This window comes from Macrobrachium rosenbergii, chromosome 12, assembly GCF_040412425.1.
Source record: "Macrobrachium rosenbergii isolate ZJJX-2024 chromosome 12, ASM4041242v1, whole genome shotgun sequence".
In the NCBI taxonomy this organism is placed as follows: Eukaryota; Metazoa; Arthropoda; class Malacostraca; order Decapoda; family Palaemonidae; genus Macrobrachium; species Macrobrachium rosenbergii.
The window spans coordinates 66,584,643-66,601,898 of record NC_089752.1 but is presented as its reverse complement, the minus strand read 5'-3'; the positions used below and the strand labels follow the sequence as shown (position 1 = coordinate 66,601,898).

Here is a 17,256-nt window from a genome sequence, read left to right as displayed (position 1 = left end):
AAACCTAATCAAGGTTTAGTGGCAAAAAACTAGAAAAGCTTAGCAATCCTAAGGTGCATTTAAACAACCATCAACTGTTTTCTCAAATATTTTTTTTTTATTTACTAGGCAGCATAGAATATGACCATCAATGAAAAACTACACTTATCTAATGTAACTTACATTATGTATGTAATGGTAAAGATGAAGAGTAAGAGCAGCGAAGACAAAAGAAGCCATCCATGGATTATCTGGAAACCAACGGGAATACAAGTCATCACATAAAATAATGAAATACTACATAAAGGGAATTAGATTCACAAAAAACAGAATAATCATGTAAAATCAACATATTCCTGAGGGAAAAATTTTGCCAGTTAAAAACCACAAAATATTTAGGAAACAAAAGATAAAAAATTCAATAGCTCTCTGTACAGAATATCATGACTAGCAGATGACATCAATAAGATCTCACAAAGTCAAGAAAAGCTACCCCTCTGTCAAAATAAAATTCTTTAACTTATAAAGCACACTTAAACACTGTACTGTATACTCTACATGCTTCTTATCTGCAAGAGTTTTGCTAAACGAGCCACCTCTCTGAAAATTCTAAAAAAAAAAAAAATCAACCGCATTACATTAAGTTTTCCATGACATGGGTTTCTCCACTCACGCCTTCTTACTCTGGGATTTCCTAATGGTCTCTGTCGTGCTACTTTTATATCTACCGTAAACACTCTAGCACCATTCAATTTTGCTTATCATGAAACCCTTAAAATTTTGTCTCAAAAAGATGAAAATCTCTGTGCAACCCATGCATCATGCAAGTTCCATTTTTGGTAGAAACTAGGGTTATCAAAATTTCTCTGTACCTGTATTTAAAATTGCCAAATCTAAAAATATGAAGAAGCTGTGAATATTATCTCAAAAAAGCTTGGAGCCACATTTTGCTATCATCCCCAAAACTGTGGATAACTTGGTGTTATGTAACTACTTTAACATATATTACAATCATTAAAAGCTGTATAATGGTTGTCAGCTTGTTATATCTTCTACTGGACCTCAGCCTCAATCAATTAAATGTAATGTTCCTTCCATTTTCACTATGAATGAGACAATGAAGGCCTGGAAGTTCACAGCTAAATTTAAGCTGCAGGTTGAAGATGCAATTGAATAAACAAACATGCTGGCTGCTAAACTCTGGTGCAGGCAAAAGCAATGTCTGAAACTTAAGAAAAGCAGAAACTGAAGAAACAGCCACATATATGTGTAAATCAGGAAAGTGGCTACATCCAAGTGACACAGTGGCAAAGGGGGTGTCTGAAACTACAATGCACTTTAAACATTTCTATGAGTTTTTCCTAATTCAAATCATTATTTTATCCATTTATGAGAAGTGTACAGCTAAAGGTAACATATATAATTAAAAATATCAAAATTTTTAAAGTAATATGACATTTTTATAATAAAATAAGATTTTATATCATACTTACCTGTTGTTTACATATAGCTGTAATTCTCGATCTCGACAGAAAATTCAAAACTGGCGGTCCCGTTAATATATGGTCAGGTGATACGACTACCCCGCCCTCTACCGGGGTACCTGGATCCATTTCCATCAACAACTAATCATATTTTCTATGTCCCCTTGTCCCTTGCGGGAGGCGGGTGGGAATGTTTTATATAAAACAACAGGTAAGTATGATATAAAATCTTATTTTATTATAAAAATGTCATTTTTATACATGAACTTACCTGTTGTTTACATATAGCTGATTGCCACATTGAGGCGGTGGGCATGGACAGCTGTAAGTGTTAAATGGAAAAAAACCTGAGATCATCAGGCTAAGAAAAAAACGTCTTTACTTTGGATCCTTACCTGCTAAGAAAGCTGTTTTCTCGGTTACTGCCTCTGTAACCTGCTATCCTTAGTGCAACTGCGGGGCCTAGTAGCTCAGTCGCAGGTTGCTATATGGAGAAACGTCTGTTGACCCAGCCGTCTTCGACACAATCAACCAAAGCATATAATTCCCCTGCTCAGGGGGCAGTACTCAAAGCATCCACCATCATATCACCCAACCATAAAAAACTCACACCAACCTATTAAAATTAGACCTACTAGGCAATCTAACCTCTAAGGCTCTAGTAGTCGACCAAAAAGAAACTTCTGCACCCAAGGAAACTAAGGAGAGGATCTAGAGCCTCTGGTTTCTGCCCATCACCGTGTCAGACGCAATAAAGGGGGCCAACGTACTGCAGTCTTCATATGTGGTTTGGATCTGTCTCAGATAATGCGAGGCAAAAACAGACGAACATCTCCAATAAGTTGAACTTAGAATGTCCTTTAAAGCCATGTTCTTGAAGGCTAAAGAAGGTAATAGCCCTAATTTCATGAGGCCTCACTTTAACTAAGGGGAAATCCACATCCCTTTAATTCCTTGTGTGCCTCCTGTATCAGTTCTTTCAAAAGGAAAGCAATCCCATTTTTAGATAGAGGTTCTTGGGGTTCTTAGTTGAGCACCATAAAAATCATGAGTTCCTCTTACACTTCTGGTCCTGTCCAGATAGAATTTCAATGCTCTGACCGACAGAGAAGTCTCTCCGTTCCCTTCCACCCAAGGAGGATAGGCTAGCAATGGGAAATTCCCTTGGCCACGGAATACTAGGGTTTTCAAGTTTTAGCTAGGAAACCCAAGGTGAAGGAAACTACAGCCTTATCTGCACAAAAACCAACTCTTTTGTCCAGAGCATGAATCTCACTTACTCTCTTTGCCGAGGCCAGTGCCAAGAGAAAGATAGTTTTCTTAGTTAGATTCCTAACGGAGCAGGAACTCAAAGGCTCAAAAGATTTGGAAGTAAGCCACTTTAGCACCACATCCAAATTCCAATGCGTACACGAAGAGATTTGCCTTTAGTGGTAGCAAAGGATTTAAGGAGTTCTGCAATATCTTTGTCCGAGGAAAGGTCTATACCTCTATTCCTGAAAACTGCCGCCAGCATACTCCTATACCCCTTAATCGTGCTGACAGCCAATTTCTTCTCCTTGTGCAGAAACAAAAGAAAATCCGCCACCTGGCTTAGAGTCGTAGAAGTGGAAGACACTCCAGACTCAGAGCACCACTCCCTGAAGCGCTTCCACTTTGCTTGATAGACCTTTGTAGACGAGGGCCTGGTTGATCTAGCCATTGCCTGCGCCACTCTTCTAGAGAAGCCTCTCCTCCTGTAGAGTCGCTCGAGAGTCTGAACCCTGTCAGATTTAGATATGACGGGTTCCTGTGGAACTTTCTGCTGTGCAACTGGCACAGAAGGTCTGGTCTGAATGGCAACCTCCTTGGCCAATCCACTACTTTCTCCAGTAGCTCTGGAAACCATGATCTTCCTGGCCACCATGGAGCTATTAGGATCATTGACACACCTTTGTGTGCTCGAAACTTTTTCAGGACTTCTCCCAGCATCCTGAAGGGAGGGAATGCATAAAGGAAGAGACCCGACCAGTCCAGGAGCATGGCATCCACCGCTAATGCTTCTGGGTCTGGAACAGGAGAGCAAAAGAGAGCTAGTCTGCGGTTTCCCTCCCTTGCAAACAGGTCTAGCATGGGAGTTCCCAAACCTTCCACAGGCCTTGGCAAACTTTCTGGTGGAGGGTCCATTCCGTCGAATGACCTGGAGTGACCTGCTGAGGATATCCGCTCTTACGTTGAGAGCTCCGAGATGAAGCGAGTTACTAGCTCTATGTTCTTGGTTGCCGCCACAAAAGCAGGTCTTTTGCGATCTCGAACAGAGAGAAGGAGTGAGTGCCTCCTTGTTTCTTCACGCACGCCAGAGCTGTGGAGTTGTCCGAGCGCACTACTATCTTTTTGTTTTCCACCAGAAGCACGAAATGTTCCAAGGCTAGATGTATTGCCTTCAACTCTTTCGCATTTATGTGCCAGTCCCGTTGGGATGAAGACCAATTGCCTGACACTTGAAGATCCCCAATGTTGCTCCCCAACCCTCGTCTGAAGCGTCGGAGAACAACATCAGGTCTGGGTTCCTCTGTCTCAGCGACAAACCTCGATCTAGTTTGCTCCTGTCGCTCCACCATGACAGGTCTTGCTTTACTCGAGTGGATAGAGGAAAACAAACGAATCCGTGTCTTTCTTCCTGTTCCAGGTCTGCTGTAGGAAGAACTGAAGAGGTCTCATGTGTAGCCTCCTCAGACTGACGAACATCTCTAGCGATGAGAGGGTGCCTAAAAGGCTCATCCATTCCTTGGCAGAACAAGTCTTGGCTGCCATCAGGTATCTCACTTTCAGCAGGCATTTCTTGATCCTTTGTGACGTCGGAAAACCTGAAAGAACTGAGTTCATCCGAACTCCCAAATAAGTCAAGTCTTGAGATGGAGAGAGTTGTGACTTTGGAAGATTTACTATGAGTCCCAATTTGTCGGTAAGAGAAAGGGTCCTTTGTAGGTCCTTCATGCATTGGCCTTTTGACGGAGACCGGATCAGCCAGTCGTCGAGGTAAAGGGAAATGTGAATTCCCTCTAAGTGAAGCCATTTCGCAATTGGAGCCACCGTCCTTGTGAAAACTTGTGGGGCTGTTGATAGGCCGAAGCAAAGAGCCCTGAGTTGAAAAGTCCTGCCTCTGAACACAAAACCGTAGGGAATTTCCTTGATCTCGGATGGATAGGTACATGAAAGTATGCGTCCTGAGATCGAGGGACACCATCCAGTCTCCTTCCTTCAGGGAATTGATAACCGACTGTGTGGTTTCCATCTTGAATGGTGTTTGAAGCACAAATTTGTTCAGGGCGCTTACGCCGAGGACTGGTCTCCATCCTCCTGACGATTTTGGAACCAGAAACAGACGGTTGTAGAACCCCGGAGATGAAGGTTCGAGGACTGCTTCTATGGCTCCCTTTTGAAGGAGGGAAGTAACTTCCTCCTCAACACCACAAGTTTCTCTGAGTCCCTGGATGATACATTGAAGTCTACTGGCGAAGACTTTAAAGGAGGACTCTCTGAGAAGGGAATGGTGTAGCCTTCTCTCAGAACGTTGATCACCCAGGGTTCTGCTCCCTTGGCCTCCCAAACTTGCCAGAACGACTTTAGTCTGGCTCCGACCCGTCGCATGAAGGACCTTGAACTCATCGGTTGGTACCCCTAGCTTTCTGGGGATGAGAAGAGAATTTTCCTCTTCCTCTAGCACGGAAAAAGGGCCGAGAAGGAGTACCCGAGAAGGCCTAGAGGATACAGGGAAAGAAGACTTGGGTACTACTGGAGAAGTCGAAAACCTGGGTCTTTTCAAGAGTGAGCCAGTAGGTCTTGAGTAGACTTCCGCGAGAGAGCCTCCGAAATTTCCCTAACTAACGTGGCGGGAAAAAGGGATTCCTTAAACAAAGGAGCAAAAAGAAGAGCAGATTTCTGGTTCCTGGAGACTCCTCTCGCGACAAACGAAATCCAATGTGCTCTCTTCTTCAAAATGCCAGTAGCAGTCACTGAGGCAATTTCTGACGTTCCGTCCGTGATGGCCTTGTCCAGGCAGGCCAAAATAGCATCAAGATCCGTAGCAGTCTTGGGGGGAAGATCACAGACTTTCACTTTCCTGCTCAAGGCTCCTATAGACCAGTCAATAAAAGAAAAGATCTCCAAGATCCTACAGGAACTCTTCACCAGATGGTCAATTTCCGAAGACGAAGCCGACTTTGGACGAAGAAAAAGCTGAGCGACGGGCAGAATCCACAAGGCTGGAGAAATCCCCTTGAGAGGAGGCAGTCTCCCAAGGGAAAGACTTCCCAGTCTCATACCACTAACGAGACTTAAAAGACAGTTGAGAGGGGGAAAACAGAAAGATGTTTTACCCTGAGATCTTTTCTTGCTCAACCATCCTTCTTGCCTTGGAGAGCTCTTTTCAAAACAGACAGGACCAGCTTCAGAAATCTAGAGGAAGGAGGTTTAAAATCCTTGGCAAACTGCGTAGTTGGAGACGAAGGGGAAGCTGGAGCAAAGTCTTCTGAAAATGTTCTTCAAAAAGTTGTAAGAGATGCTTAAAGTTGGACGTAGGAGCAGACGGAACATCATCTACTTCAAACATCGGAAACTGGGGAGAGAATCTCTGAAGCAGTTGGAGCACCGCGGATAGAAACGTCTCCGGGAGCCAAACTTGCGTTATCCTCTTGAGTGTCGCCGAACGTCACCGAGGCGCCAAGTGCCCGACCCGCATCAAGCGTATCCGAAACATGAGCTTGAGAGGAGTCAGGAGCCTTAGAAGATCCGAGAGCCAAAGAGGCGCCAAAAACCACGGTAGTGCCAGAAGCGCAAACATTGTGCGCCTTGGAAACGTGTTGTGGAGAGGCGCCAAGCGCCAAAGTAGCGTCGTGAGTGCGGCCGGTGCGGGCGGAAGTGGCGCCAGGAGTGCGATCGGAAGCGGAGCCAGGCGCGCGAGCGGAAGCGGCGCCAGGTGCGTGAGCGGGAGCAGAGACCGGAGCCTCAGTTGCAGAAGGATCCTGAAGTGCTGGTGCTTTAAAACCTTCGAAAAGTCTCAAAATCTTGTCCAATTTGTCCTCTTGCGAAGGGGGCAGGAACCGGAGGCATAAAAGCCGACTTGGGATCCAACGGGAAGGAAGCCGCTACTTGCATGCTAACAGGAGGATCCGGCGCCGCTACGATCCGTAGAACGTACATCCGGACTGCCTGAAGAAGAAGAGATCTCTGGGCTATCCCAAAAGCTACAAGACGGAAGAGGAGAACGTGCGAAAGTTTCTTGATAGGAACTTGACTTGGAGAGGAAGCTCTGCATCTCTTCAGCGCCTACTAGACTCTGACTGCTTCCAACTCCTCCTCGACGAAACAGAAGCACAAGAAGACACTTCCGCATCGCTTTTACTATGGCGAGCTGCAACAGCCTGGGACGCAACAGGACTGTTAGAGGGAGCAACTGCTCGTGAGCAGACCCCACTCGCCTCCCTTCGGCTTTCGGCATGTCTTCTCCCTGAGCCCTGGGAGCCGGACAGAGGCCTAGACCTAGGAGCGCGAGGGGGACGAACAGTCACCTCCTCCACAACACTATCACTCGCAACACTTCGATGTCTAGACATCGCACTTACATCCTGGCCAATCTTCTCTCTATCGCAGCTAAAAAGAGCCGAAATCTTACCATCAAATTCTGCCCGAAGGTCTGACACGGTAGTGGGTTCGGAAACAACAGGTTCCGGGGCAGGAATAGGAACAGGAGGGGTAACAGGAACAGAACAAGAGGCAATACTACTCCTACTCTGGGAGGAACTTCTGGCCGAAGCCTTACGTGCCCTATCTTTACTTAATTTTGCCTGATATTTAGCCAACTTTTGCCAATCAAGCACAGACAAAGACGAACATTCATCACATCTATCCAGATTCGTGCACAATTTCCCTCTACAGTTAGAGCAAGAAGAGTGAGGGTCTATGTTAAACCGAGACATTCGAGTTTTACAACCCCCCCCGCAATATCTAATTTGAGATCCTGAATCAGACATAACTAGAAAAAATCTCAACCAAAGCCAAAAAACAAGCCAGAACCATCAACAAAAGTGGGTACTTCACCAAAGAAATATCGAAAAGCACTGATGAATTTCCTGAAGAGGAGCAGACGACTAGTCGCCGGCCCCGACAGAGAAAATATGATTAGTTGTTGATGGAAATGGATCCAGGTACCCAGTAGAGGGCGGGTAGTCGTATCACCTGACCATATATTAGCGGGACCGCCAGTTTTGAATTTTCTGTCGAGATCGAGAATTACAGCTATATGTAAACAACAGGTAAGTTCATGTATAAAATTGTGTTTTTCCTAATTATACAAACCTGAGGTCTTTACATAAGGAATATACTTCAGCACAGCTGGAACGGCTGTTTTAACTTTTAAACAAGGTGGTCAGATATTTACCTACCAAGCGCAGGGTGGGAGATCTGCCCATATGGCTGGTACGCATTCACTTTGCCTTTCGGCCCAGTTATCAGAATGAGGGATGGCATGAGGTGAGCATAAAGCTGTAGAGACCTCAGCTTTTTATGGTTAGGAAACACAAATTACTTTAAAAATATTTCATTTGTTTCTATACAATATACAAACCATCTATTCCAACTCATTCAGGATAAGTATAGCATTTCAAATCGTCAGTGTTGTCGTACAGCCTAAACAATCTGAAACATACTGACCCAAATCGTAGCCTAAGTCTTATGCTACGACACCCAGGTTACTTCACTCTTATGTTACTGTAGTTTAAATTGTGATTATATTAATTCATTGCGTTGTGTATTAAGGGTATCGGCGGCCTGCGATTTTGGTGATATTGGCTCAAATTCGTGAAAATTAGTTATCGTCATATTTCCACAGATCTGGGTCCCTGCCATTGCCACATGTAAGATAATATCGATATGAAGCCTTTTAAACGGTTTAAAGGCCAATTTAAAGGCCACACCCAAGTAGAGAATTAAAGGTCTGGTTAGGGGTGGTTTTACTATTTCATTTTGCATTCATTCTTCAGGTATTTGTATTTCTTTTCATTGCGTATTCTTTCGTATGCCGTACAGTATGGTTTCCTGATAGAGATGGCAACTCTTCCCAGGACTGAATAATGCAAGCCAGTTGTCCCGAGAGAGAATTCTTATATATCTTTGATATAATCATGTATTTGTTATTTTCAATCCATTGCAAGGCTTCCTTGGAGTTTTGGATGTCAATTGTGTATTATATATATTACCAACATGCTAAAAAAGAAGTTTAGTAAGCGAAGGGAAGCAAGCTCTCGCAATATCAAAACTTATCTTGAAGCTAAAAGTTTAGACAGGGCTAATGTTGTGACTTCTCACAAGTTGCCACCAACCACGTGTGCTGAGGAGATGTCAAGTACTCCCTATTACGAAGCCCGCTCCGAGTGAAATCTATTATTCCCTTGCAAAAATATATCAAGATGATGATGATGATGGCACCGACAACTTTGTTTTGAAATTATCTGATGATGAGGAGGGGGAGGAGGAAGAGAATGAGCATTTTCAAGATGTAATTGCTGTCCCTGACGTAGCTTCTGGAGATATGGAAGCTGCTGGTGCTCTTGCATTGTGGCAAAGATCACTAGACAGGAAATTCATATAAAAAGTATTTGTTGGTGAAGGGGATTCGACAGCATATAAAGGAGTATGCAGTTTGAATGAGGGCACTGGTCCTTATGGCACTCCATATCCAGTGCTCAAGGAAGAATGCATAAACCACGTTCGGAAGAGGATTGTCTTTCGTCTTATGGCCTTGAAAAAGATACACAATATGTTTCGAAATATGTAACAACAAAAAACAAAGTTATGTTTGGGAGTGAGCTTGAAGGACTCAATAAATTGAGTGATAGCACGGTCATAAAGACTGGAACATGATATCGGCTATGCAGCAAGTTCATTGCTGCTTATAATGAGAAAAACGACAGGAGAAAGCCTGAAAGGCCTTCAGATGAAAGAGAAGACCAGGAAATGAATGTCTGCTATGCAATCAAGAAAGCAAAAGAAGCAAAGAACATCAAAAGGAGGATATGAAGGAGGGTCTCATTAGCCTCCTAAAAACCTGGCAGCACAAGAGTCGAGTGGCATTCTATGATTATCCCCAAAACTAATATAAACTATTTTCTTGAAGTGATAAATGTTTTTTTTAGAGGGAATAATATATCTCTTATAAAAGAGAGGGGAACAAGTGCCATGTAGGCTTTTCCAAGAAACTTTATATGCCTCTAAAAGCAAAATAAATGGTTAGCAAAACTTTAACTGTATTTTTCTCAAAACTTACTTTTTCTACATTCAAATTCCAAAAACTCCCTTATTTATGAATGGATTTTAAAAATCTAAAAAGCAATTTGAACAAAGATAGTGAGAGAACACATCGGCAAATTTATTTTTCTTTTTTCTCTAAAAAAATTGTTTTTACTAAGATTTAATATATAATTTTATGATATTTTTTATTGCACTTTTTAAAATATTTTTTTTAAAATAGCATACATCACATATTAGATTTTTGAGTTTGCCGTTTTATTTGAAAGGAACTAAACTTTCTGATATTACTTTTGTTTTTAAATTGAATGATAAATAAAGAAGGAGATGTACCTTAAAAAAACACAAAAAAAGTGATATGTTTAAAAGATAAATATTCATTAAAAAAAAAGTTTCCATCCAATTCACCTGAAATTTTGTATGTATCTTCGGTCAAACTAGAGGTAACACCTGTGGAAGTTTGAACACCATCACTCAAAATTAATCCCCGACCTCGCCGATACCCTTAACTAAACTAACGATATGAACTTACTATTGGCGTATTCAATTGTTCCTAGCTCAATGTACTGTTAGACTGGCGTAAGCACAGTCTCTATTTCACTACCCTCATCTAAAGTACACCTCAAGAAATTCTCCTTATATTTCGATATGCATATCTTCAAAAGAAGGTTTCCCTAAATGCACTTTAAAAGGAATAGGAATACTTAAATGGATTTGTAGACACCGACAATTATGGCTGCATTCTTGAGTCCTCCTACTAGCTAGATCCACACTATGTTACAGCTATGAAGCGATTGCCTTCATGGCCATCTTTGACTGAAACCAAACCTTCGACTAACTACTGTGCAACAACCGATCCAGTAGTTAAGCAATACTACAAGTATACTTACAATCAAACAGGAAACAACTAAGACAACATTTTTCACTACTAAATACAAACAACGAAACATATCCTTCTTCTACATAATACGCATTTCCACTTTACGTAAATTTAAAGAATACTTGAAACTATACCACAACTTGCGGAAAAGTACAATCTCTCTTGTCGAAGTTTCGACACCAACAGTCTTTACATAAGGAAGACTTACTTCTTGGTGGGAGGAATCTGAGTAAGCTTCTGAAATGAATGGTAGTTTGCCTCACCTGGGTCTTCTTCCTGGTCAAGCAGATCAAGGAAGAGGATCATGGCTCTGACATGTTGAACGGAGTATGAGAACTGTGGCTGAATCTTGAAAGTCAGAGACAATAAAGCAATGTATAAGCAACGGGTTTGATTTATTGTCAGGCCCTCTTTCCCCTTGCTAGAGAGAGGGCAGGACTTGCTCCTATACATCTAAATACTCACATAATAGAATGGATACTCGATGTGAAACTCACCTGCATCAACGCCAGTTCCAGCATGCCAAGGCTCGCTGACCTACCCTCTGCCCGCAGGAGAGAAAGGTTGAGGAAAGAAAAAGGGAAGGAGGCCAGTCACTCATACATGCAATCTCTCTTTCACAACCGAGCACCTTAGGTGAGATGCTACCTGTCCTCTTAGAGGAGTTTGGTGAGCTACGCTGAGCAGCCACCACAGGGCCCAAGGAAAAAGTGTCCAAGGACTTGTGGGCAACATCCAAAAGGTAGAAGGAGGTGAAGGTGGTCTGGCACAACCACACCCCTGCCTTCAGTACCTGAGGATTCAACAGATTCTTCCTGAATGAGAGGGACAGAGCAATGCCCCTGACCTCATGGGCTCTCGTTCACAATGTACCGGTGTCCTCCATGCCTAATGCAGTGTGTGCCCGTTTGATCACCTCACAGGGCCAGAGAGAGACGGTGTTCTTGGACACCCCTTTCTTGGTCGAGCCAGTACTAACTAAGAGTCATCGACACTCGCTGGAGACGTCGAGTTCTCTTGAGGAGGTACCGCAGCACTCTAATAGGACAGAGTAGCATCTTGTCTCGAACATTAGCAAAATCCTCTGGGGAGGGGATTGTAAAGACTCAAACCTGGCATCAGGGACCAATGGATTCTGAGTCTTTCCTACAAAAAACCGGGATGAAATCGAGCATAACCAATCCCCGTCCCCTCTAGTGTTTGACATCAAAGAAAATCCGTGAAGTTCGCCTACTCCCTTTGCCAATGCCAGGGCAAGCAAGAAAATGGTTGAAAGGCAGATCCCTGTCTGACGATTCTTGCAGAGGCTCGTGCGGTGCACTAGTCAGGCTCCTCAGAACAAGAGTCACATTCCACTCAGGGGGCTTGAGTTCCCTGGGAGGACAAGACCTTTCGAAGCTTTTCATCAGCAGGGAAATCTCCAGCGAGTAGATGTCCATGCTCTTCAGGCATAAGACTAGGCCCAAACGGCCCTATGGCCCTTTACAGCTGAGATGGAAAGAAACTTCTCTTGACGAAGAAAAACAAGTTCACTACCTGCTGAATACTAGCTCTGACTGGAGAGAGACCTTGTTTATGACACCAACCATGGAAGATGGCCCATTTTCCCTGGTATACCACTGCAAAGGATTGACGAAGGTATCCAGACATCTCTGTCGCTGTGTGGCAAGAAAACCCTCTTGCTCGCAAGAGATGCTGGATAGTCTCCAGCCATAAAGTGAAAGAGACTCCACTGACTGGTGGTACCATTCTAAGTGTGGCTGAGACAGAAGGTTGTGCCAGGGGGGAAACACTCTCAGTGCCTCGGAAAGTAGAGCTAGCAGGTCCCGATACCATGCAGCACGTGGCCATTTGGGAGCCACCAAGGTCATTCCGATATTCAGGGTGATCACTGCACTGTTGATCACTTTGTGAATCAGACAAAACACGAGGGAATGAGTATGTGTCCAGGTTGTCCCATGGGTGTTGGAAGGCATCCTCTGCTGCGGCCCATGGGTCTGGTACGATGGAAAAAAAAAACATTTGAAGTTTCCTGTCGTGCCAAGTGGCAAACAGGTCAATGGATGGTAGACCCCCAAATGTTGAACAGCCTTTCCATGATGTCTGTGTGAAGGGACCATTCTGTCCCTATCACCTGACCCTGGCAACTGAGCTTGCCTGCCACTACGTTCCTCTTGCTTGGAATGGAATCTGGCTGATAGCTCTACTGAGTGTGCTACTGCCCACTCCTGCACTTGCTCTGTCAACAGCTGTAGCGGAAGAGACACTAGGCCTCCCTGCTTGTTGACATATGCCACTGTTGTGGTGTTGTCACTCATCAACACCACTGAGTGTCCCACCACTCAATCCTGAAACCCTTGGAGAGCCAGGAAGGCTGCCTTGAGTTCCAGGATACTCTCCCCCTCTCTCTCTCTCTTACTAAGATAAGAGAATTTTTGTGCATATGTAATATGTAGTATGTTTATTTGTTTTGTATGGTAAATAAATGATTTACTAATTTTCATATATTAATATTAGTGTAAACAGCTAATTATCAGTTCATTAAAGAAAATATAGTGAATTAGTAAGATTTTGTGAATTAGTAAGATTTTAGCTAAATAAATTTTTTCCCTCATCTTTTTCCCAGTCTCTACAAGAGAGGGGGGAGGGTGCAACCTGTCAAATATGTCAAATATCTTGACATATTGACCACAAGGGTAGAGTGTTGCCCTCTTGGTGGTCTAATATATGATGTTGCCCATTCAATGCTCTCTCTCTCTCTCTCTCTCTCTCTCTCTCTCTCTCTCTCTCTCTCTCTCGTCAAAGGTAAGAGATAGTATTCCGACTCACTCAGAACAAGTAGAGCATTTCAAACCATCAGTGTTATCGCATAGCCTAAACGATTCGAAACGCACTGGCCTAATCAAAGCCTAAGTCTTATACTACGACACCCAGGTTACTTCATTCTTATGATAGTTCAAATTGTGATTATATCAACACATTGCATTGTGTATATGAACTGAACAAACGATGTTAACTTACTGTTGACGCATTCAAGGTTCCTAGCTTGAAACACAGTACAGTAGTCAGACTGGCATGAGCACAATCTCTATTTCAAGACCCTCATCCAAAGCACACCTCAAGAAATTCTCCTTACATTTAGATATGCATATCTCCTGAAGGAAGTTTTCCTTAAATGTACTTTAAGATGAATAGGAATACTTAAGTGGATTTGTAGGCACCTACAATTATGGCTGCATTCTTGAGTCCTTATGAGCTCAAACTGCACTGTCTCAAGGCCGTGAAGAGACTGACTTCATGGCCGTCTTTGACCAACACCAAACCTTTGAGTAACCACCGATACTGGTAGTTAAGCACTATTACATGCATACTTATAATTAAAAACACAAAACAGCTAAGACAATGCTTTTCATTACTAAATATATACACAACAAAACATAATATCCTTCTTCTACATAATACACATTTCCACTTCACGTAAATTTAAAGAGAATACATAAAACTATACCATAACTTGCAGAAAAGTACCATCTCTCTTGTCGAAGTTTCAACAGATAGATAGATAGATAGATAGATAGAAAGGGAGAGTGGTTGATAGAAAGATATACATAATATATACTGTATTACAGTAAACCCCGTGTTCGCAGGGGATGCATACCACACCCCCTCGCAAATAGCTAAAATCTGCGAATACATAAAACCCCTCTAAAAACACTTAAAACTGCCTATTTTGATAGTTCATACACAAGAAAAACCCTCTAAAAATGCTTATACCTGAGTATTTTAATAGTTTTATTGCAAGAAGTGCATTTAATCATGAAAATGATCCGAAAATACACTTAGTGAATATTTCTCAGTGAAAAATACTGCGAATGGGAGAATTTTCTGTAAATAATGTGAATATATGTTCCATAGAAAAATCCACAAATAGGTGAGTCTGCGAATCGTGAGAACGTGAATATGGGGGTTTACTCTATTGACATTCTTAATTGTTTAACCATGCAACTCCATTCATATCTCTCTCTCTCTCTCTCTCTCTCTCTCTCTCTGTTATTGGCTACATATATATTTTTAGGGGTAAAATGTTTAAGATGACTTTGAAATATTAATAAAATCATTTCAAAGATTGATACAGTAATAGGATAATAATTTAAGGAATATTTGATTTAGGATGATACTTTAAGTATACATTTGGTATTTGAACTTTCAAGACAGGTACAGCAGTTACAAGCATTTTTTGAGGGGGTGTTAACTATTCACAGGGGTCTGGTACGTATCCCCTCAAATACGGGGGTTTACTATACAGCAAATGTATTTAATGTGTTCGTGTGTTCAGTGAGGAAGCATATACCTTTTTGCATACCTATATTTATTTTTAAAACAAATATGAGACCCATTAATCAGCTCAGTGCTCTGGTTAAACTATTTTAATAATAATAATACTGTAATAATCAGGTTATTACGACAGCAGGGGGTAGTTCAACTGTTTCCTGAAGAGGTTCCAACTGAGGAGTGCTTTGCTGCACAGGGGAGCAGCATCAGCCAACAAAGAATCAGCCATGATTTATCCCTAGTCCAAGATGATCATCAGAGATAATGGCTACATTCCAGAAAACAGGTTGGTTTTTCATACTGTTTACAGTATTATATTTTTTAATTGAATTCTCTTGTTTTTTATAATTTTAAATGTCTTTAGCTCTATACTTTATTTATTAATTTTAATCCTTTATTCCAGGTGTTCAACACAGACGAGACTGGATTGTTCTGGAAGAAAATGCCTTCACAAACATACCTCAAGAAGGATGAAGCCAAAGGCCCCGGGTTTAAGGCCCAGAAGGATAGGGTTACCCTCATCATGTGGCAATACTGCTGGCTTCATGCTAAAACCAGTATTCATTTACAGAGCTGCCAATCCCAGGGCCCTCAAGAATAAGAACAAGAATTTGCTGCCTGTGTTTTGGATACACAACCCCAAGGCCTGGATCACCAAAGTCCTTACATCTAACTGTTTCCATCAGAGCTTCACCCCTCAAGTAAAGGATTACCTCAATGACTTGGGCATGGAGTTCCAGGAGCTGTTGATAATGGACAATGCTGGTGGCCACCCTGTGGATCTTTATTACGAGGGAGTCCAGACTGAGTTCCTCCCTGCCAACACCACCTCTCTCCTTCAGCCTATTATGGACCAGGGCGTGATCTATACCTTCAAGGCACTCTACATTCAGAACTCCGTCAAGGAGTACTGGCATAAATTCACGATTGCCACGTCTGACCATCATTGGCCGATCACTGAAGGATGTGAAGAAGGAGGAGACCCTTAATGCATGCTGGAAGAAATTGTGGCCAGAGTGTGTTCACAATTAGAAGGGCTTCTCTTCCGAAGAAGTTCAACATTCAGCCACTGATATGGTAGTCCAACTGGCAAGGATTCGTGGTGGATAAGGCTTCGATGACATCACCGAGAATGAAGTCAGCACCCTCATTGATGCCCACTCTAATCCCCAGACGGACCAGGATTTGGAAGAGCTGACGAAGTCTGTCAGTGAGGAAGATGATGTGGCAGGTTCACGGGACGGATGAGGAGGAGGATGAGGGCCTGTCTTTGGAATGTCAATCCCGAATTTTGAGGGCAGCCAGGAGCTGCAGGAAATGATCCCTGGCTGCAGGAGATGACTGGGGCATGGGATCCTTATATGGAATGCTCCATAAGTTTTCAAATGATCCTGATGGGCATGAAGATGCAGCAACAGCAGCCGCCTATCGCTATGTTTCTCAAGCCCATGAAGAAGGACCCTCCAAAGCCTCCTGAAGCCCCTGAAGAAGTGCAATTGCTGAACAAAGCACCTGAAGAAGAGGAAGAGGCACCCCCAGAGGAGATATAAATCCTCTGCTTTGCTGTGCAGTTATATCTTCATCATCATCCATCTGACTGCACAGCTAATTCACCATCTTCAAGCAACATTCATCACTGGTGAGTACCCATATGATTTAATAATCTTAAATGTCTCATCATTTCGTATATTTTTTTCAATGCATATTTAAATACTTAGGTACAGTACTTAACTGTTCCCTGCACTTGAGAATGTACCAATGTTACCCCTATTACTGTATGCGTTAAAAGAAAATGGTAAGGCTTGAATACTGTTATGAAAGAAAATGTGCATGCCTGAATATAGGGGTAACTTGATTAGCTTTTGCCTTGGCAAGAGTAACAGTCATAGGAGTGTTCTTGTATAGATGTAAGCCAAGCCATATATTTTTAAGGGTAATGTTGCAAGATGATTTTGAACTAATATTATTAAAGTATTTTAGGGTAATAGTTTAAGGTATATTTGGTGTTGTAACTGTTAAAATAGGCAGTTATAAGCATTTTTTGAGGGCATCTTCAAGTATTCATGAACTTCAGCTATCACGGGTGGTTGTGGTCCCTAACCCCCAAGAATTGGTACCCTGGGTCAAGTTGTATTTACATGACGTCGAGCTTCTGGTCTTCTGGTAAGATGAAATTGGATAATTGAGAGGTTGCTGTAAACTCTTACATGAAACTTCCAAATTACAATGATTTTGCAAGATCAACAACTCATTTAAAAAAAATCTTTAGGCATGGAGAAAAATAAATAAAAAACAAAA

The 17,256-nt window shown here is 42.4% G+C and overlaps 1 protein-coding gene across 3 annotated transcripts in view; it reads right to left on the bottom strand.

The window, feature by feature from the left end:
* Psn (presenilin) overlaps positions 1-17,256 on the bottom strand; it is a 262,797-nt gene that overhangs the window by 65,947 nt on the left and 179,594 nt on the right. For all 3 annotated transcript variants that reach the window (XM_067112302.1, XM_067112301.1, XM_067112303.1), the window contains exon 5: positions 163-230. In XM_067112302.1, coding sequence (XP_066968403.1) covers positions 163-230 — 68 coding nt within the window. The remainder of the gene's footprint in view (positions 1-162; positions 231-17,256) is intronic.